General features: G+C 51.0%; 2 protein-coding genes across 6 annotated transcripts in view; one reads left to right on the forward strand and one right to left on the reverse strand.

The window, feature by feature from the left end:
* Nucleotides 1-54: 54 nt before the first annotated feature.
* On the reverse strand, nt 55-12,984 carry nfkbil1 (nuclear factor of kappa light polypeptide gene enhancer in B-cells inhibitor-like 1). Of its 3 annotated transcripts, none has more exons than XM_087979131.1 (6): nt 12,900-12,956; nt 11,246-11,361; nt 10,499-10,791; nt 7,226-7,338; nt 5,739-5,859; nt 55-2,822 (listed from the first exon to the last, which is right to left on the reverse strand). In XM_087979131.1, the coding sequence occupies exons 3-6, from the start codon at nt 10,767-10,769 to the stop codon at nt 2,284-2,286; spliced, it is 1,044 nt and encodes a 347-aa protein (XP_087835257.1). In that variant the 5' UTR covers nt 10,770-10,791; nt 11,246-11,361; nt 12,900-12,956; the 3' UTR covers nt 55-2,283. The 3 variants fall into 3 exon arrangements, with proteins under 3 accessions (XP_087835257.1, XP_087835258.1, XP_087835256.1); XM_087979132.1 differs by having other exon boundaries at nt 11,228-11,361; XM_087979130.1 differs by lacking the exon at nt 11,246-11,361 and having other exon boundaries at nt 12,900-12,984.
* Nucleotides 12,670-22,139, forward strand: part of csnk2b (casein kinase 2, beta polypeptide) — a 61,813-nt gene continuing 52,343 nt past the window's right edge. The window contains exon 1 of one of the 3 annotated variants that reach the window (XM_087979140.1): nt 12,670-12,939. The gene's annotated coding sequence lies outside the window, so the exon portion shown is untranslated. Of the gene's footprint in view, nt 12,940-13,189; nt 13,320-22,139 lie in introns of those variants that run through there. The other 2 variants (XM_087979138.1, XM_087979139.1) reach the window with 2 other exon arrangements.

A 22,139-nucleotide genomic window follows, 5' to 3' on the forward strand; every position in this document is an offset into this window, starting at 1 on the left:
GTTCAAACCATTGCTCAGTTGAAACACTACAGAAAACAAGTTTGTATTTAAACCTGAAGTTGTCAGCTGTTTTATTTTGTGATAAATAATAAGATGCAGAGTAAACTGATAATGACACAAACATAAGGTCAGCTCTTTGTCATTTGTGTCTGTTTAACAACTGACTGGGTGCAGACTGGCTGAGAGATTTGTTTTAACCTGGGATAGCAGTCCTCAGTTCTGAAGTGCATTGCTGGCTGTGGGGTGTATTATCTCCCCCTGACAATACCCATTCCCAGAGAGAAACTACAATCTTGCAGGTGGAAAGAGGCCATTCAGCCCACTGAGTCTGCACTGACCCTCCAATGGGTTTCCCACCAAGGCCCCCTCCATAATCCTGCATTTTCCATGGCTAACCTCCCCATCCCTGGGCACGATGGGACAATTTCCCATGGCCAATCCACACTAACCTGCACATCCCTAGACACTATGGCTCAATTTCCCATGGCCAATCCACCCTTACCTGCACATCCCTGGGCACTATGGGACAATTTCCCATGGCCAATCCACCCGAACCTACACATCCCTGGACACTATGGGACAGTTTCCCATGGCCAATCCACCCTGCACTGCACATCCCTGGACACTATGGGACAATTTCCGATGGCCAATCCACCCTTACCTGCACATCCCTGGGCACTATGGGACAATTTCCCATGGCCAATCCACCCGAACCTACACATCCCTGGACACTATGGGACAGTTTCCCATGGCCAATCCACCCTGCACTGCACATCCCTGGACACTATGGGACAATTTCCGATGGCCAATCTAGCCTAACCTGCACATCCCTGGACACTATGGGACAATTTCCCATGGCCAATCCACCCCAACCTGCACATCCCTGGACACTATGGGACAATTTCCCATGGCCAATCCACACTAACCTGCACATCCCTGGGCACTACGGGACAATTTCCCATGGCCAATCCACCCTAACCTGCACATCCCTGGACACTATGGGACAATTTCCCAAGGCCAATCCACCCTGCACTGCACATCCCTGGGCACTATGGGACAATTTCCCATGGCCAATCCACACTAACCTGCACATCCCTGGGACACTATGGGACAATTTCCCATGGCCAATCCACCCTAACCTGCACATCCCTGGGACACTATGGGACAATTTCCCATGGCCAATCCACCCTAACCTACACATCCCTGGGCACTATGGGACAATTTCCTACGGCCAATCCACCCGAACCTGCACATCCCTGGACACTATGGGACAATTTCCCATGGCCAATCCACCCTAACCTGCACATCCCTGGGCACTATGGCTCAATTTCCCATGGCCAACCCACCCTAACCTACACATCCCTGGACACTATGGGACAATTTCCCATGGCCAATCCACCCTAACCTACACATCCCTGGGCACTATGGGACAATTTCCCATGGCCAACCCACCCTAACTTACACATCCCTGGGCACTATGGGACAATTTCTCATGGCCAATCTAGCCTAACCTGCACATCCCTGGGCACTATGGGACAATTTCCCATGGCCAATCCACCCTGACCTACACATCTTTGGACTGTGGAGGAAACCGGAGCACCCGGAGGAAACCCACGCAGACACGGGGAGAATGTGCAAACTGCACACAGAGAGTCTGCCCGAGGGTGGGATCGAACCCGGCTCCCTGGCGCCGTGAGGCAGCCGTGCTAACCAGTGAGCCTTTGATTTTTGAATTGTTTGACGTTGTCAGCCTGCCTACCACCCCACCTCTCCCTCAACGTCCGGGCGAGCGTGGATTGTTGTTCCGGGTGGGATAACGTGGAGCTGTTTTGCGATGGGTTTGACTCTCAGTTCGGAAGGTGTGGGTTGGATTGGGAAATTCTGACAGGGTCCAAAGAGAGAGGCTGGTGATGGAATCACAGCACAGGAGCAGGAGGAGGAGGCCACTCTGCCCATCCCAGCCCCTCCTGCTGGCCCACAGGAGGCGGCCACTCTGCCCATCCCAGCCCCTCCTGCTGGCCCACAGGACGCGGCCATTCCGGCCATCCCAGCCCCTCCTGCTGGCCCACAGGAGGAGGTCACTCTGCCCATCCCAGCCCCTCCTGGTGGCCCACAGGAGGAGGTCACTCTGCCCATCCCAGTCACTCCTGCTGGCCCATAGGAGGTGGCTACTCTGCCCATACCAGCCCCTCCTGCTGGCCCATAGGAGGCGGCCGATGAGGGAATCACAGCGCAGGAGCAGGAGGCCACTCTGCCCATCCCCGCCCTGTACTGTCCAGCCCATCAGCGGGCACCGTCAGCCAGCCTGTTGAGGGCCTGGGACAGGGCAATGACAGTGTCCAGGATCCTCTGGCGGTCAGCCTGTGCCAGGCGGTCCCCGCACCGCTGAGTGAAGCGGTCAGGGTGCCACATGACCTGCTGTCCCCTCAGGTAGCGGCGGTAGACACCCGGATCTCCACGCTCCACTCCGTGCAGGATCACTGCCACCATCTCCTCCACTGTGCCTCTGGGAGCAGGCCAAGGGATGTCGCTGTAGCTCAGCGGGGTCCCGGTGCCCGGAGAGCCCTGACCGAAGATGTGGGCACAGCCTCGCTCATATCGCTGCTTGTGGCTAGCCGCCCGCTCCGTCTGGAGCCTCTGTGCCTGCTCCAAGTATCGCCGGTGTTCCTGCTCCTGCTGCTCCCACTCCTTCTCCTTGGCCCACTGCTCCCTGCTCCAGCTGTTCCCCGCCCCTCTGCATCGCTTCGCCGCATACTCCCTCGCCAGGCGGTCAGCCCAGGTATCGTACGTCTCAGGCTCCGCCTCTCCCGTGGACAGGTCCTCTGCAGGAGAAGGAGAAGGAGGAATGGTGGGTCAGTACCTGTCCACCCCACCCACCACCCACCAGCATCCCACGCCCCACCCCCCCGACCCAACATTTCTACATCTCAGAGCCCAGGCTTCAGTGTCACTCTCATGCACGCACACACACACACACAGACAGACACACACACAAACACAGAGACAGACAGACACAGACAGACAGATACAAAGACAGACAGAGAGACACACACAGAGAGAGACACACAGAGAGAGACAGAGACACACACAGGCAGACACACACACACAGGCAGACAGACACACACAGGCAGACAGACACACACAGGCAGACAGACACACACACACACACACAGGCAGACACACACACACACACACACACACAGGCAGACACACACAGACACAGACTAAAAAAGAGCAGTCCAGCTGAGGAACCGGCCATTCGGCCCCTCCAAGCCTGTGCTGATCATCATGCCCTGACTGTACGAAACATCAAACCTCCTGCTCTTAAATCGGTCTTACAGATTAGATTCCCTACAGCGTGGAAACAAGCCCTTCAGCCCAACAAGTCCACACCAACCCTCCAAAGAGCAACCCACCCAGACCCATTCACCCCTGACTAATGCACCCAACTCTACGGGCAATTTAACATGGCCAATTCACCTGCCCTGCACATCTTTAGATTGTGGGAGGAAACCGGAGCACCCAGAGGAAACCCATGCAGACACGGGGAGTATGTCTGTGTGGAGTGTGCACAGTCGTCCAAGGCTGGAATCTGGGTCCCTGGTGCTGTGAGGCAGCCGTGCTAACCACTGAGCCACCATGCCGCCCCTGATTCGGTCCATATCCCTCTATTCCCCTCCCCCCTATTCAGGTGCCTCTGAAATGTCCCCACCTGTTCCCACCCCCTCTTCAGGCAGTGTGTTCCAGCTCTCTGCGTGAAAAACCTCCCTCACAGTTAATGCTCTCGAGACCAGGCAGTGTCCTGGTGAACCCTCCCTGCACTCTCTCTCTCTCTCTCTCTCTCTCTCCCCAAAGTTTCCACCCCCTTCTGATTGTGTATCTGGCAGTGTAGCCCCAACCGAGTCAATCTCTCCTCCTAAGACAAGCCTCTCAGCTCCGAGATCAACCTCCTCTCTACACCCATCCTGTACAGATACACCCTTTCTCCAGTAAGGAGATCAAAAGGGGAAGGGAGAGTGGTGGGGGGGGGGGTTTCTCAAAATGTTGACCAGCCTGGAGCTCAGCACAGAGCAGGGATGTTCAGTAATGCCTCTGCAGAAGGTGGGACACTCTGGCTTGCCCCCCCCTCCTCGGTATCCAAGGCCCCGGGACACACCTTGCAGGGTGAAGCAGCTTTGCCTCTTGGCCATCCTCCTGCCTGGTCTGCAGTCTTCAGTGCCCAGACCTGGCTGCACCAGCCCCAGCTTTACTTGGTGAGACCGGGTGACCGCTCCGCACTAACACAGGTAACGTTTCAGATTGGTGGGGGGAGGGGGGTGTCTTTATTCAGAACCGTGGGAGGATGGGAATGGAAGGGGGGGTGGACGGAGGGGAAGAGACAGTGAGTGATGACAGGGACGGAGGACCCAGGATTTGGGAAGGTTCGGTACGGGACACGCTGAGAAGGGGGGGGGGGGGGCAGGAATGCTGAGCTAACCACCTGCCTGGCGCAGGCCCAGGAGCACACAGCCAGGGAATGCTGGGAATTAACCCTCAGTAATACAGGTCTGGGGAGACACAGAGACCCCTTCAGCATCTCGGCTCTGAGGTTATCTCTAATGTTCACTCTCTTCCTCACCTCTCCTGCTTCGGTCTTGCTATCACTGCTACACTGCTTGGGTGTCCTTTTGAGAAAGGCGGACACACCTTTTTTAGTTTAGAATTTGCCAGGGGTCAGATGGAGAATGAGTGTGGAGAAGATGTTTACACCTGTGAGGGAGGAAGGCCAGAGCTAGTGATCTTCCACAGAGAGTACCCGCTGTTATTTCATAGAATCCCTGCAGTGTGGAAACAGGCCCTTCAGCCCAACAGGTCCACACCGACCCTCCAAACCCATTCCCCCGCATTTTTCCCTGACTAATGCTCCTAACCTGCACATCCCTGGACACTATGGAACAATATCCCATGGCCAATCCACCCTAACCTGCACATCTCTGGACACAATGGGACAATTTCCCATGGCCAATCCACCCTAACCTGCACATCCCTGGGACACTATGGGACAATTTCCCATGGCCAATCCACCCTAACCTGCACATCCCTGGGCACTATGGGACAATTTCCCATGGCCAATCCACCCTAACCTGCACATCCCTGGGCACTATGGGACAATTTCCCATGGCCAATCCACCCTAACCTGCACATCCCTGGGCACTATGGGACAATTTCCCATGGCCAATCCACCCTAACCTGCACATCCCTGGACACTATGGGACAATTTCCCATGGCCAATCCACCCTAACCTGCACATCCCTGGGCACTATGGGACAATTTCCCATGGCCAATCCACCCTAACCTGCACATCCCTGGGCACTATGGGACAATTTCCCATGGCGAATCCACCCCAACCTGCACATCCCTGGACACTATGGGACAATTCCCCATGGCTAATCCACCCTAACCTGTACATCCCTCGGCACTATGGGACAATTTAACACAGAGTGTGGTACGTGTATGGAATGAGCTGCCAGAGGAAGTGGTGGAGGCTGGTACAATTGCAACATTTAAGAGGCATCTGGATGGGTATATGAATAGGAAGGGTTTGGAGGGATATGGGCCAGGTGCTGGCAGGTGGGACTAGATTGGGTTGGGATATCTGGTTGGCAAGGACGGGTTGGGCTGAAGGGTCTGAGAGACTCTCTGAGTGTGCAGCACAGCGTAGTTCTGAGCCTTTCCTCCCCCTGCTCCATTCTCCTCACCTTCATAGCGCCCACACTGGGTGTAGAACTCAGCCTCACATTCAGCAGAGAGCTTCTGGTACCACTCCCTGTCGGCTTGACCCTTGGCTGTCTCGTTCTCTTCCTCAGCCCCTGGACATTGCTGTGACATTGGAAGGAAACAGTTAGCCAGGGTGGATTTTCTCAATCAATCAATCAGCCAACGATCAACATGCGGTCACCCCCCACAGCACTGGCAATGCAAGTGCTACCCCATGTGATCACATGCTGGTGGACAATTGTGCGCACTGAGCGCAGACTTCACTGCAGCTACTGTAGAGCCAGCTGTAAAATACATGTTTGACACGTGTGAGATGGGGGTCACAGTTCAGCTGTCACCCTTGGTCACTTGCCTGTGTTTTACACACCCTCCTACAACTGGCATTAACAGGGGAACAGTGTGCACACTCACCCGGTTAAGCAGTGTGCCAGCACAGCGGTTATCTCACTGGCCTAGTGACCCAGGGACTGGGGTGAAAGAGCTACAGGATACATGAAGTGAATCCCACAGCAGCTGCAGCTTGGAGGGGGCACAGAGATCTCAGACTACTGGAAAGCTTGAAGACAACTGCAGAGCTGGAGAGAGAATGATTGGAATACAAGGGGCTGCCGGGGGGGGGGGGAAGAAAGAGGAGGAAGCTTTAAGCTTGGGGCATTGCTGAACAACGGAGGTTTACAAACACTGCAGCGACAGGGACTTGTTGTCGGTTTGAGCTGTTGATGGGTTTAGGGCACTCCCCTTTCGGCAGAGCAAACTACCAGGCTGGCCCACACGTGACTCCAGACCCACAGCCACGGAGTTGGCCCCCCGAGCTGGAGATTTATTAGGAACGGGCAACAACAAATGCCGGCCAAGCCCAGGATGCCGACATCTCAGAACCAGGCAAACGATTGGGTTGGAGCTAATCCACTGCAGAGGCTGGGATCTGCACGGATGACGGTGGGCCAGGCAGTATCCACGGAGAGAGAGCTAGCTAACGTCCTAGCTAGGATGACTCCTAGCTGGGTCTTGCAATGCCTCTCACTCGTGCCTCGTGCCTATTTTCCTCATTAAAACAGGAAGCTGTCTTGTTGCTGGATGTGTAGGAGTTGAACAAGGGAACAGATTTGGGGGGTTGCTCACTTGGAGAATGGGAACACCAGCCACAGCCATGCTGACTGGAAAACAGATCTCTGCTCCTTCAATGATGCTGTGCCAGGAATACCCTTCCAGACGGTGCTGTGGGGGGGGGGTCCCCACACCCCAAAGCCTGCAGCCATTTGATGAGGAGACTCAGCATTACCTTCTCAAGGGACAGCCAGTACACGCTGTCCCAGCCAACAACGCACACGCTCCCCACAAACCAATGATTAAAATAAAACCCACCAACTGACAGTTCAGCTCAAAGTCCAGCCGGTGATGGAGTTGCTGATATCGGAATACCGTTAAGGTGGAAGGGAGCAGAGGGAAGCCAGGAACCAGCAGTTACCTGCCGCATCTTCATCGACCCGAGCAGGTCTCCAGGAGTGAGGCCTTCCCTGTTGAGCACATCCATAGCCGCTGGGCAAGACTTCCTGAGGGGGACAACCAGATCCTCATAGACTGGAGAGAAGCAGAGTGGCCACAGTTAGACACCAAAGCTCCTCACTGCCTGGCTCAGACATCAACACATGGCTCACAGGGCAACATCTGCTTCCAGCTCATAGAACAGTCAAAGGCAGGCTGCAGGGGAAACAGGCGGCTATCCAAATGTACCTGATAAGGTCAGGGCAGAGGGAGCTTTACTCTGTATCTGACCCCATACTGTCCCAGTCCTGGGAGTGCTTGATTGAGGGGCTGGGGGGGGGGGGGGGGGGGGGGGGGGGTGGAAACAGTGTAGAAAATAGAAGATCAGAGAGCATTCCAGCGCAGTACAGGCCCTTCAGCCCTCGATGTTGCACCAACCTGTGGAACTGATCTGAAGCCCGTCTAACCTACACTATTCCATTCTCATCCATATGTTTATCCAATGACCATTCAAATGTCCTTAAAGTTGTCAAGTCTACTACTGTTGCAGGCAGGCCATTCCACGCCCCTCCTACTCTCTGAGTCAAGAAACTAATCTCTGACATCTGTCCTATATCGATCACCCCCCAATTTAAAGCTATGTCCCCTCGTGCTAGCCATCACCATCCGAGGAAAAAGGCTCTCCCTGTCCACCCTATCTAACCCTCTGATTATCTTATATGTCTCAATTAAGTCACCTCTTAACCTTCTTCTCTCTAACAAAAGCAGCCTCAAGTTCCTCAGCCTTTCCTTGTAAGACCTCCTCTCCATACCAGGCAACATCCCAGTAAATCTCCTCTGAACCCTTTCCAAAGCTTCCACATCCTTCCTACAATGCAGTGACCAGAACTGTTCACAATACTCCAAGTGCAGCCGCACCAGAGTTTTGTACAGCTGCAGCATGACCTTGTGGCTCTGAAACTCAATCCCTCAGCCAATAAAAGCTAACACACTGTACGCCTTCTTAACAACCTTATCAATCTGGGTGGCAACTTTTAGGGATCTATATACATGGATACCGAGATCTCTCTGTTCATGGCAACTACCAAGAATCTTACCATTAGCCCAGTACTCTGCATTCCTGTTACTCCTTCCAGAGTGAATCACCTCACACTTTTCTGCATTAAACTCCATTTGCCACCTCTCAGCCCAGCTCTGCAGCTTATCTATGTCCCTCTGTAACCTACAACATCCTTTGGCACTATCCACAGCTCTATCAACCTGAGTGTCATCTGCAAATTTACTAACCCACCCTTCTATGCCCTCATTCAGGTGGCCCCTTGCAGTACATCACTAGTAACTGTGCTCCAGGATGAATATTTCCCATCAGCCACCACCCCCTGTCTTCTTTCAGCCAGACAATTTCTGATCCAAACCGCTAAATCCCCCACAATCCCCCATGCCTCCGTATATTGTGCAATAGCCTATCGTGGGGAACCTTATCAAATGCCTTACTGAAATCCATATACACCACATCAACCGCTTTACCCTCATCCACCTGTTTGGTCACCATCTCAAAGAGCTCAATAAGGCATGACCTACCCTTCACAAAACCGTGCTGACTATCCCTAATCGACTTATTCCTTTCTAGATGATTATAAATCCTGTCTTTTCTAACCTTTACCAACATTTCACTGACAACTGAAGTAAGGCTCACTGGCCTATAATTCCCAGGGTTGTCTCTACTCCCCTTCTTGAACAAGGGAACTACATTTGCTATCCTCCAGTCTTCTGGCACTATTCTTGTCGACAACGATGACATCAAGATCAAAGTCAAAGGCTCTGCAATCTCTGCTTTGACTTCCCAGAGAATCCTCAGATAAATCCCATCTGGCCCAGGAGACTTAGCAATTCTGGAAAGTGTGAGAATAGGTAACACCTTCTCCTTCTGAACGTCAATCCTGTCTAGCATAGTAGCTTGTATCTCAGTATTCTCCTCAACAACATTGTCGTTTTCCAGTGTGAATACCGACAAAAAACATTCATTTAGCACTTCCCCTATCTCCTCTGACTCCACACACAACTGCCTACTACTGGCCTTGATTGGCCCCAATCTTACTCTCGTCATTCTTTTATTCCTGATATACCTATCGAAGGCCTTAGGGTTGTCCTTGAGCTTATCCGCCAACGACATCTCATGTCCTCTCCTGGTTCTTCTTCGCCCTCTCTTTAGGTTTTTCCAGGCTAACATAACTCTCATGTGCCCTAACTGAGCCTTCACATCTCATCCTCACATAAGCCTCTTCCTTCCTTGTGTAGAGGCAGCTTTACTCTGTATCTAACATTGTGCTATCCCTGTCCTGGGAGTGTTGATGGGGGGGGGGGGGGAGATAGTGTAGAGGCAGTTTTCCCTCCCCGTGTACAGAGGGAGTGTTAGCCTGCCTGTTTGGGGGTGTCCCTGTCCTGAGAGTGTTGATGGGGGGGGACAGTGTAGAGGGAGTTTTAGCCTGCCTGTTTGGGGGGTGCCCCTGTCCTGGGAGTGTTGATGGGGGGACGACAGTGTAGAGGGAGTTTTAGCCTGCCTGTTTGGGGGTGCCCCTGTCCTGGGAGTGTTGATCTGGAGGAGGGAGGGGGGAGAGACAGTGTAGAGGAAGTTTTCCCTCCCCGTGTACAGGGTAAGGATGGAGTGTTAGCCTGCCTGTTTGGGGGTGTCCCTGTCCTGGGAGTGTTGATGGGGGAGGGGGGAGACAGTGTAGAGGGAGTTTTCCCTCCCCGTGTACAGAGGGAGTGTTAGCCTGCCTGTTTGGGGGTGTCCCTGTCCTGGGAGTGTTGATGAGGAGAGGGGAGGGAGTTTTTCCTCCCCATGTACAGAGGGAGGGTTAGCCTGCCTGTTTGGGGGTGTCCCTGTCCTGGGAGTGTTGATGAGGAGAGGGGAGGGAGACAGCACAGAGGGAGTTTTTCCTCCCCATGTACAGAGGGAGGGTTAGTCTGCCTGTTTGGGGGTGTCTCTGTCCTGGGAGTGTTGATGAGGGGGGTGGCGGGGAAGACAGCGTAGAGGGAGTTTTCCCTCCCCGTGTACAGAGGGTGTGTTAGCCTGCCTGTTTGGGGGTGTCCCTGTCCTGGGAGTGTTGATGATGGGGGGGGGGGGGGAAGACAGCATAGAGGGAGTTTTCCCTCCCCGTGTACAGAGGGAGTGTTAGCCTGCCTGTTTGATGGGTGTCCCTGGCCTGATGGTGATCTCCCCTGCTGAGCTGTGTGAGCAGAGGTTGCTCCTTACCTCTGGTTCCTCTCTTCACTGCCTGGCGGGCAGCAAGGTGCAGTGGGGTATTGCCCCTGTGGTCCTGGAGTAGGGGGTCTGCTCCGTGTTGCAGGAGCAGCCTGGTGATAGCGTCGTCTCTCTGGGAGCAGGCCACATGGAGTGGGCTTCGGCCCTTCCGTCCCCTGAACGTCACTGACAGCCCGTGGTGTCGGCGCAGGTAGGACTTCACCTTCAGCACATTGCCATCCTCCACATAGCGCAGTAACCTCTCCTGCTTCCGAGAAACCATGGCAATGGCAGCGACGATGACCCTGGCCAGTACCACAAACAAAAAGGTCAGTGAGGCTCCTCATGGACTATCCCAGACAGCGGGAACAATCAGCAACGGGATCCGGGCATACCCGGACACAGCACACCGACAAAACTCCCAGACGGCTTCCTCGCTACGGGAGAGGCACCGATCCCCCGGGATCACCAATCCTTTTATTCCCTGATCTCTACAATATCCAGAAACCTCTCGATTTGTCTCTGGAACATACAGGTATTTCTTCCAGAACGCGACAGATGCGTTGCTGTCCAACTCCGCACTATACAAAAGTTACGCATTACGAATACACTAAAAGACTTGGTGATGTAAGTGCGTTACAGCCAACACACACTTTAAAAGTTCACGCTTTAGAAACAGCATTCCCTCTTCACCTGATGGCGTAACCCGCATTAACAAAAGACCCGTTACAGCAGAACTACCTGTACTGCAAGACTGACCATTCACTGCCTTCTCTGCTGGAGAGGACTTCAGACTGAGATGAAGAGGAATTTCTTCTGTCTGAGGATGGAGTGTCTCACTGCCACAGAGGGCTGAGGGGACAGAGTCCTGAAGGCTGAGATCGAGAGATTCCTGATCAGTCAGAGAAACCGAAGGAACGGGCAAGGAAGGAGGCAGGAGGAATGTCGAATCAGCTCCGATCCCATTCAGTGACTGAATGGCCTGCTGCTCTTCCTGTGTCTTACGGTTAAAATCCCAAGGATTCATCTGCCTCCCAGTGAACAAGGACCGGGAATAGCTGCCCATTTGAAGATAGGAATGGGAGGAATTTCTTCTCTCTCTGAAGGGAGTGAATTTGTGGGAATCCCTACAGCAGATGACTGTTGGGGTATTGACTATATTCAAGGCAGAGATAGAGAGAAAGAGACTCCGCAGCCACAACAATGAGGTTGACTCTCTTAACTGTCATGGAGGAGAAAGTGAGGGCTGCAGGTGCTGAGATCAGAGCTGAAAATGTGTTGCTGGAAAAGCGCAGCAGGTCAGGCAGCATCCAAGGAGCAGGAGAATCGACGTTTCAGGAATTCCTGAAGAAGGGATTATGCCCGAAACGTCGATTCTCCTGTCTCTTAACTGTCATGCCTAGATGAGGGGTTCAGGGGTAACTGGAAGTGGGTCATGTCTGGGTGAGTGGGGGTTAAGGGGTAAGAGGAAGTGGGCCATGTCTGGCAGAGGAAGGGTAACCAAAAGTGGGTCATGTCTGGCAGAGGAAGGGTAACCAAAAGTGGGTCATGTCTGGCAGAGGAAGGGTAACCAAAAGTGGGTCATGTCCGGGTGAGGAAGTAACAGGAAGTGGGTCATGTCCGGGTGAGGGGGGTAACCGGAAGTGGGTCATGTCCGGGTGAGGGGGGTAACCGGAAGTGGGTCATGTCTGGGTGAGGGGGTAACCGGAAGTGGGTCATGTCCGGGTGAGGGGTAACCGGAAGTGGGTCATGTCCGGGTGAGGGGGGTAACCGGAAGTGGGTCATGTCCGGGTGAGGGGTAACCGGAAGTGGGTCATTCCCGGTTGAGGGGGGTAACCGGAAGTGGGTCATGTCCGGGTGAGGGGAGTAACCAGAAATGGGTCATGTCCGAGTGAGGAGGGTAACCGGAAGTGGGTTATGGCTGGGTGAGGGGAGTTAGGGGTAACCGGAAGTGGGTCGTCTTGGCGAGGAAGTTCGGTAGGGATAACCGGAAGCGGATCATGTCTGCGTAGGCGTGATGGTGTCGTGCGCAGAGGGCGGTGAATTGGAACGGGGCGTGGCCAGAGGCAGGGAGGCGGGATCGCCGTTATGGTGAGCTGGGCCGCTCGGTGGGGGTCACGTGGTCAGAGGGTGAGGGCGGGGCCTGGTTTGGTGTCACGCGGCGAGACGCGCGCGCTCGCTCCACTCCGCCCACGAGGACCAATCAGAGCGAGCGGCGGGCAGGACGGCTCCGCTCATTGGCCCTCCCTCGCTCCTTTTTCGTATTTGCGCGATTCGGGTTACCCTCCCGACCGAAGGTTATTATTTTCGTCCGCCAGCCGAATTTTTATAGAAAGGAAAAGCAAAGAGAACTGTTCGACCGCCATTCAGTCGGTAACTATTATAACGCGGCGGCCTGGGCGCCTCCCGGTACCTTTCGGCGTGGGGCTGGGAATCGACGACGGGCGGCTCCGGTATGTGTTTGTGTGTGTGGGGTGGGAGGGGGTGGAAGAGAAGGGGGCGCGCGGTGCCTGACGGTAAATGTAGTCGTGATGTGACGTACATGGCGGCGGCGGCTGCTGCTACGGCGCGGTGTCCGACGGTAAATGTAGTCGTGAGGTGATCCCCCGGACGTGACGTACGGCCGACGGTAAATGTAGTCCGGGCGGGTGGGTGGCCGGCCGGAAGTGACGGCGGTTGCGAGTCCGCAAGCCGCCGTGCGCAGGCGCGGTGCCATCACATCTCTCCCCCCCCCCCCCCCCATTCCAGGGAAGCAGGGCCACGTTTGATAGTGTCTGTCCTCCTCCACATCAACCCAAATCCCACACACGGCCTGCCGGCTCCCGGGACACAGGTCAGACACCTCTCCGCGCCGCTGCCGCCGCCCTGATTGGTCTGGTCTGGTCTGGTTTGTTACAGTCTGGTATTCCGGTGGCTGTACCTTCCCCTCCCCCCTCCATTTGGATGCTGACCTCCTTCCCAACATCAGCACTGTCTCTTGCTCACTGTGCTGTGTGTGTGTCTCTCTCTCTCTCTCTCCCTTTCCGGGGGGAGAGGGATGGATGGGGGTTACACAGGTGGTGGGAGGAGGAAGGGGAGGTCCTCTCCACACCAGCCCAGGTTGGGGTTTGGAGGGTGGGTTGAGTCAGAGCAAACAGAAAAGCAAAACAGAGTCGTTTGCAATGTCTCTGGCTTTAAAATCTCTGCCTGGATTTAGTGGGCTGGCTCTCTCCGTTGCAGAAACGTTGATTAGTGGCAGTGCAGTCTTGTGTGTGCACTTAGGTTTTTAGAAATCGGTTTATTTGCTAAGGCTTAGCTGACTTGGTTTCCGTTTGATTGCTGTAAGCTGCCAGGATCGTTTGTCGTTGTCTTTTTTTTTAGTTTATGGTGTTGCTGCTTATGTTTAGCTCCTGAACACCAGCAGAGGTTGCTGGAAAAGCTCAGCAGGTATGGCAGCACCTGTAGAGAGAAAGTAGAGTTAACATTTTGGGTCAAGTGACCCTTCCTTAGACAGATGATGGTGAGGTAGGATCACTTGACCTGAAATAGTAACTGATTTCTCTCCACTGATGCTGAACCTTTCCAGCAATTTGATTCTGATTTACAGCATTTGCAGTTCTTTTGGTTTTAACTCATGTAAGCTTTGTTAGATGAGACCCAAAGTAAAGTTTTGCTGTTGGTAGTTGGGCTATTCCTAGATATTATTGTTTTGACATGTACAACATGCTTTTGATGTTAAATGCTCTATGCATTCGGGTCCATGCATAACATACTGAAAGGCTTTCTGTTATTTGTATGAAAAATGACCATAATGGTAATTTTCCTGGGATTAGGAGGTGTGAGATGCTGATCTTATTTGAGGTCGCGCCATCTCCAAGATGGCAAACTGAGCAATGCAAATTCTGAAGGAAGTCAGTCATCAGTGTCAGAATTAGTAACGCAATGTACAAACAAGGTAAGTGGTGGAAAACTTCAGGAACTCTTCCGGATTGATTATCCAGCTCAAGGCAATGCAAATGTGAACCTATGATTGCGTGAAAGAGAGGGCTCTGAACATCACCCAGATACATTCTTGCTGCTGTATCTATCAGTCTACAGTATTGCAAAGGTGTTTGCTCCCACCTAATTAAACTCAGCAGTGTATACCTCGTGTATACTGAAGCTGTACTGAGAATGTGCAGTTGTCAGGAAAACCTTGTTTTTGAGTGAGTTTTGCAGCATGCTTTTACAACGGTTAGATATAACTTCCACAACAAATTTTCTTCATATGATAGCTTTTCCAACAGCATTACAAGAATTAAGAGTAGGAGGAGGCCACTTGACTCCTAGAGCCTGCTCTGCCATGGATCATGGTTGATTAGATTGTGGCCTGAGCTCCACTTTCTGGCATCCCAGAACTCCACCTGTCTGGCATCCCAGAAACCTTGATTGTCTAACCCCATCTTAAATATGTTCATTGATCCCATTTCGGCTGCTTGTTGGGCCAGAGGATCCCTGAAGTTGACAGTCAGAAGAATTTCTCCTCATCTTCTGAAAATGGAGAGTCTTCATTTTAAAATCATGCCCTTTTGCTGTAAATTTCCTGACAAGAGGAAACATGCATTCAGCATCCACTCTCTCAGCCCCCTCCGGATCATTGTGTGTTTCAATAATCTTACGACACTGGGTAAACCCTCTGCTTAACTTAAACTGGCAACAGAGAAAGATTTATCCCGTGCAGTCATCTGAAAATTCAAGAGGCCAAGAACTATCCCAAAGGTCACTACTTAAAGTAAAAATTAACAACTTTATTTCTTAAAGTATAACAGAATAGTTAACTAACAACTATTTACAACTCCTTCCTCTAACCTATCTTTTACATTGACAATACTGGTCCAATTAAAACCCTCGATTAAGATTATGAAGAAAAATTCAAATTTGACAACCAGCCAGCTGTTGAGTCTTCTGTAGATTTGCTGTCCAGGTCAGTGTCAATGTTTTTTTTCTCTCTCTGCAAGCTCCTTCTCGAGACAGGTACCTGTTGGTCCTTTGGCGGTTCTCTCTCAACTGTTCAATTTTTCCCGGTCTTCTACCCCCAAAGCATCAGATTGTGTCATCGGTTTGAATATTGTCAATATACTTAATTCAAACTTGATTGGCGGTTGATATCTTGGTGTTTTAATTTAAACTGCTTGGCCAAGTTCAGATTTGATTTGTTTTGTCATTTCCAGGCAACCCCCCAGTTACACTAACTGTTGGACCAAATGGTTACGTTATATCTTGTTCAGAACACATGGTGCTGTATCAGGTAGTTCTGCTAGTGTTTGAACTCTGCAAAAGGTACAGTGCACCCACATCTTCATAACAATAAAATCACCTTGCCTTCCTGATCTGTAATGAGTGTCAGCACTCTTTGCTCACCCTTTCCACATAACGTACCGGCTTCATCCCAGGAATGGGTTGCATGAACCCTTCTCTAAACTGCTTCTAAGGCAAGTCTATTTCTCCCTTGATTTGCTTACTGTGAGACCAATGTCTCGTCAGTAAGACCCAGGAAATATTTCAAAACAAAGCACTTGTATTGCTGTAGAGTCACATCCTCAGACATCATGTAATTCTTCACTGCCAACAAAGTGTGTAGGAAGTGTAGGCGCTGTTATAATGGAGCACATGGACAGCTGGTTTGTGCACAGAAAGCTCCTGCCAGCACTCATGTGATAATGACCACATCATCTTTTTTTCTCTCTTGTAAGCAGCTTGATTGAGGTTAGGATACCAATGAGAATGTGGTGGCTTTTGAAAACAGTGCCTTCTGCTCCTTGCTCCCATAATAAATGTGGGCAGGATGTCCCTGATGATCAGGGGAGTCCTGAACCAAGAGTTCACAGTCTGAGGGTACTGGGTCGGCCATTTACAACTGAGATAAGGAGGCATGTCTTCACCCAGAGAGGGGGGAGCTGTGGAATTCTCTGCTACAGAAAGTGGTTGAGCCCAAAACATCAACTGTTTTCAAGAGCCAGTTAGATTGTAAGGTTAAAGGGATCAAAAGGCTGCACAGAAAAAGCAGGAAGGGTATTGAGTTGGATCTGAGCCGTGATCATATTGATGGGTGAACGGGCTCAAAGGGCCGAATGGCCACCTCCTATTCTTTATGCTGTGTGCTCTGTTTAACAAGCCGTGGATGACAGTCCGCCAGCCCCCTGCCCTGAGGTGACAGTCTGCGGGTGGGGGCCTCAATTCCTGAAGGGAGGTTTGGCCCCCTTCACCTCTGGCCACCCTGGGGGAGTGCTACCTGGAGCTGCAATATATCCAGCTTTAAGGCAGGCAGAGCACCAAAGCTTGAAAGAGTGACTGTAAAGGAAGGTGTGGGGAGATTTTGTAGATTTGCATTTCACCGTGCTCCCTACCGCTGAGTAAAATCCCTGGACTGAGCCTTCCTTTCTGATTGGGTGTGTGACTTCAGGTGAGGAAAGGTATGGCCAAGACTTTGCATAACTAAGTACTGCAAGTAGTGTTCATTGTACATCATTTATGCAGCAGTGTGGTGTGTTTGGCTGCTCTTGTACACAATGGGCTGTGAAGAGCTCTGTTCCTGGTTTCCAGGGAGTCGGAGGTTCTCATTTGGTGACTTGCAATCACGGGCATGCAGTTAAACAGTGAGTGTAAAGGGAAGTCAGGACCCTTGCATCTTTTGTAAAACAGAAACAAGGCTTGTGGGGACTGCAGGTGCTGGAGATCAGAGTCGAGAGTGTAGTGCTGGAAAAGCACAGCAGGTCAGGCAGCATCTGAGGAGCAGGAGAATCAACGTTTCAGGCAAAAGCCCTTTGTCAGGAATTGTCTTTCTGCCATGACAGCTTTGAATGAAACGAGATTAAAAAATATTGATCATCCTGAAAGGAGTGAAGTCAGCCTGTCTGAATGAGCAATCTCTCCAGTGAAAGCAGAAGTGTTGAAATTGAAAAGGAAACAAAACACAGATAAACAAAGTAAACCAGTTAGCTTAATGTCTGTTGTCAGGGAAATATTAAATCTGTTATCAAGGACGTTAAAGCAAAGCATTTAGAAGTGCATCATGTATTTAAACAAAGTCAGCTTGGCCTCATGAAGGGGATGTCAGGCCTGAAAAATTCAGTAGAATTCTTTGTGGAGATAACATGCAGGGTAGATGAAAGGAAAACAGTGGATGTACTATACTTGGATTTCTCAGAAGGTGTTTGATGAGATACCATGCATTTGGCTACATGCAAGAGCCCATGGTTTTGGAGGTAATCTTTTAACACCGATGCAGGATTGACAAACTCGGAGGACAAAGATTTGGTATGCAAGCAGCTGCAATACTGAGAACAGTTTTGGATCCCTCATCTCGGGGAAGGTAGGCTTGCACTGGGAGCAGTCTGGAGAAGGTCAGCTTAACTCACAGTATAGAGGCACTTTCTCAAGAGGAGGGTTGAGTAGGTTGGCTCTGTACTCGAGATTAGAAGGATGAGAGGTGACCTTATTAGAACATACAGGATTCTTTGAGGTCAAAACAATGACTACAGACGCTGGAAACCAGATTCTGGATTAGATTAGATTAGATTACTCAGTATGGAAACAGGCCCTTTGGCCCAACAAGTCCACACCTCCCCGCTGAAGCGCAACCCACCCATTCCCCTACATTTACCCCTTACCTAACACTATGGGCAATTTAGCATGGTCAATTCACCTGACCTGCACATCTTTGGACTGTGGGAGGAAACCGGAGCACCCGGAGGAAACCCACGCAGACACAGGGAGAACATGCAAACTCCACACAGTCAGTCGCCTGAGGCGGGAATTGAATCTGTGGGGTTCCCTATCGCAGAGGGCTGTTGAGGCTGGGGCATTCAATGTATTCACGGCTGAGAGGAAGAGATAGAGAGAGATGTTTAATCAGGAAGGGTTGGGGGAGTAGGTGCCCAGTAATGATTGGCTGGGGAAGGGAATAACTTTTAAGGTAGGGGTATCTGTGACAAAATAGCTTGGTACTTGGATTTGTGTTGTTGACCAGCATGTGTCTAGTGATTTTGTGTTTTGATTATTTTTGGTTATGATCTCCAAATTTAGTGAGAAGGTTAACGTTGGGAGTATATTTGATGTGGGCAGTGGGGTGGAGCTCTGGTGGTGCTTGCCAAGGTAGCCGTGGTTATAACATTGAATGCCATGGCACCGCGGCAGATTGGGTTGAGGTCAGAGTTGTGTGGTGCTGGAAAAGCACAGCAGGTCAGGCAGCATCTGAGGAGCAGGAGAATCGACGTTTCGGGACTAGCTCTTCACCAGGAATGAGGCTTGTGGACTGAGGGGGTGGAGAGATAAATGGAGGGGTGTGTGGCTGGGGGCGAGTATGCAATCGGTCCCAAAGGAGCCTTCCACATCCATCAGAGTTTCACCTGCACTTCCACATGTCATTTACTGTATCCTTTGTTCCTGATATGGTCTCCTCTACATTGGGGGGACAGGACACCTGCTCACAGAGTGCTTCACTTTCTCCTGGGTTGTAAATTATCCTGGAGTCAGACAGCATCATCCTGGTGTTCCTTTATAGGCTGCAGACAGGTACACAGCAGTGTTCCCTAAGGTCAGTCTGAACACCACTGCCCCTGAGCGACTGGGAACAGCCTGGGTCAGCTGGAATTTGAGTTTGCAGCTGATATGGAAGATAAGCAAGCTAATTGTCATAGGCTTTCAGTGGGATGCAAACTGACGTGGTGAATGGTTATGAGCACAGGTATAAAACAGCACATTTCAGCCTGGACGGTTGGGAGATGCACGATAAAAGGAACTGAAACTCAGGAGGAGAGCAGTCTTTAAAGTTGGCAGGACATGTGAGTCAAAAGATGCTGGAAATACTCGCTCAGTCTGGTCGCTCCTCTGTAGAGAGAAATACAGTTAATAGTTCCTGACAGGAGGTCATCAATCTGTAACAGTAACTCTGCGTATCTCTGTGTGGTGACTTGGATAAGAAGGGGTTTTCTCTCTGTCAAATGCATAAACATTTGTTGCTATTATCATAATGGTGCCCCAATAGGAATCGAAGAAGATCCTTTAGTCCATTTCTGACCTATTACTATCTGTATTCTCCTGTTCACTTGAGCCCTCCTTCAACACTTCACTGGTGTAAATGGCCTGTGGTGCTTTGTTTTAACCTGCTGTCTGTCCCTTCTTCCAGTCCTATTCAAGCAGTGCTCATCTCCACCTACACTTCCCTTCTGTCCCAACATGAGCTGGTAACTTTCAAACGTTGGCAACTGCCGCGATGTCATCATCACTTCCCAGACACCCGTGTGCTGTATAGGCTGTTCAGACCCTGCAGAAGCTCACCTGCCTTCTGTGTGAGCATATCTTCCCACCAAATCATGGAAAGCAGGGCCACTTCCAAAGATCCCGTTGTTTTTACTCTGTTTCTTGTCTCAAAATTTCTTTCAAGGAAGGGAAAGCGGATGGGTGCTTGGCTGTGGGGCAAATGACCTTTCTCTTTCAGAGAGCTAGCATGGCCAAGGAATCCTGAATGGCCTCCTCTTGCTGTGCAGAGGGACTGAGTGGCTGTTGCTGCAGTGGGAGTAAGGATTTCCAGGGCTGGCTCACTGTTACAGTCAGCATATGTTTGCTGATTTACAGAGAGGTTAGCTCATAATTCTAATTTTAACAGCGCTTAAAGCAAGTGGAAGCTTGTGGATTTTATATTAAATGAAGAGATTTGGAAGGCTTATAATCAGTTCTCATGGCTAGCAATAGCCAAGTACAGAGTTGCAGATAACACGTTTGCTGGGGAGGAGGGGGGAATGTCTGTGTTTGGAAGAAGCTTGTACAGAAACTGCAATCATTTTGGCAAATAGCTATTAATGATTGCTGGAGTTTGTCCTTTTGGGTGGTTGAAGGACATTAAATTCTTCCTGCCCCCTTGTGCATCACAGAAATAGCAGGCGGGCAGACTGCAGCAACATCTCCTGATCTTTATTAAAACCTCCCCTTGTTTAATCTGTCTTCCCACACCGTCGTCCTGCTTTCCCACTCTGTACTAGGCTGTGTTTAACCGATCAACGTGCAAACACACCTGGGAGGCTTTCCCAACCCTCCTGCCCGGGTCAGTCACCATTTCCCCTTCCTTTCTTCCTGTCACTGAGAATGGTATGTTTGTCCAAAACAATCCGAGTCAGACCATTGAATATTGGGTGCTGTTAATCTGTCAGCTCGGAACACCTGCCTGAGTCTCTCACATTTAGGATTGAACCTCCCTCCAGGGCTACGAGGGGGGTGAATCTAGACTGATTTATTGAGATGCTGGGCGAGATCCAGCTGCCAAAAAACCTCTGGGCAGGTCTCCCAATGTCCTGGTCAAATTGTCCCCAAAGCTGATCTGGTCATGTTGTTTTGTTGCTGGAGGGGGAAGCTTGCAGTGTGTGAACTGGCTGCTGTGTCTCTCACGTTACCCCTCACTAAGTTACTCCGGTGTAAGGTATTTTGTGAATTTGAGAGTCAGGTACACAGCATAGCAAGAGGCCCTATGACTTACTGTGTCTCTCCTGACTAGATTACATTAATTCATTATTTTCCTGTTCTTGGTCTCTGGTCTTTTCCGCCCCTGGTGTATTCAGTGCTTATCCAGGTGGTTCTGAAACGTTGCAAGAGTGCATCCCTCCCCCACATCATCAGGCTGCATGGTATTCATATCACCCCTCTTGTTATTTTCCCAGCTCTCCTCAAAACCGCTTGCTCCCCTCCTGAAGCCTAAGCCCTTTGGTCTTCGCGTGGGGAAGAGATTCTCACGATCTACTCTGTCTATTCCTCTCGTAATTTAGTATACCTCAATCAGATTTTGCCCCTCAGCCTGTACTGCTCCAGCCTATCCTTGTCTCTCCTTGTTACGGAGACTTTTCCATTCCCGGCAACATCCTGGTGAATATCCTCTGCACCCTCTCCAGCGCAGTCACCTCCTTCCTTGGAGCGTGATTGTAGAATTATGTGTTGTCCTTTTGAAGAGCTTGCCCTGTCTCGGTGTTTCCAGTTCAGCGTGCTGCTCAGCCACACCCCATCTTTTTAGTTTGTCACTGCTACTCCTGAGTGTTTCCCACCATCTGAAACTTGAGCACTCGTTGAAATCCTTGCTGCAGCTTTGCTCAGACGGTTTTGCAGTAGTGAGAAAGTTCTCCGGGTTTGGGGATTGACGCAGTAGTCTCCATTCGCTTTGACCTTGCTTGAGTGTGCAGTTTTTGGGGCTGGCAGGAAGAGGAGCAACCTTTATCTATTCACCGGAAGTGGGCGTTGCTGTCTGGAGCCATTTATAATTTTCATGGAGAAGATGTTGAGCTATCTTCTGATAATGGAATCCTGGCTTTCACAATTCAGTCCTTTTGCAATAAAAGTAAGGAAGCGTTGTTATAATGAGAGAAGGCATTGCTGAGACCATACCTTGAGCATTGTGTCCCATTTTGGTCTCCTTCCTTGAGTGATGTGGTGCCGGTTCAGAGGAGCTTCACCAGATTGATTCCAGGGATGAAAGGGCTCTAGTACAAGGAGCAACCTGGACTTGTTTTTGCTGGAATTCAGCAGAATGAGAGGAGGGATCTAATGAGGTATATAAAATGCGAAAGGGGATTGTTGAGGTAGACATAGAACAGATGCTCCCCCCTTCTCGGACAGCCTCGAGCAAGAGGTTTTTAGATATATATTGAGAGGA

This window comes from Chiloscyllium plagiosum, unplaced genomic scaffold (assembly GCF_037043375.1).
Source record: "Chiloscyllium plagiosum isolate Xiang-an unplaced genomic scaffold, Cpla_swu_hap1 HiC_scaffold_35, whole genome shotgun sequence".
Classification (NCBI taxonomy): domain Eukaryota; kingdom Metazoa; phylum Chordata; class Chondrichthyes; order Orectolobiformes; family Hemiscylliidae; genus Chiloscyllium; species Chiloscyllium plagiosum.

Coding starts and splice junctions, on each gene's coding strand:
- nfkbil1 (XM_087979130.1), bottom strand. CDS start 10,769: ATGGTTTCTCGGAAGCAGGAGAGGTTACTGCGCTATGTGGAGGATGGC. Junction 7,339..10,498: donor AGTGAAGAGAGGAACCAGAG/GTAAGGAGCAAC, acceptor GCTTCTCTCCAG/TCTATGAGGATCTGGTTGTC. Junction 2,823..5,738: donor CCAGTGTGGGCGCTATGAAG/GTGAGGAGAATG, acceptor CTTCTCCTGCAG/AGGACCTGTCCACGGGAGAG.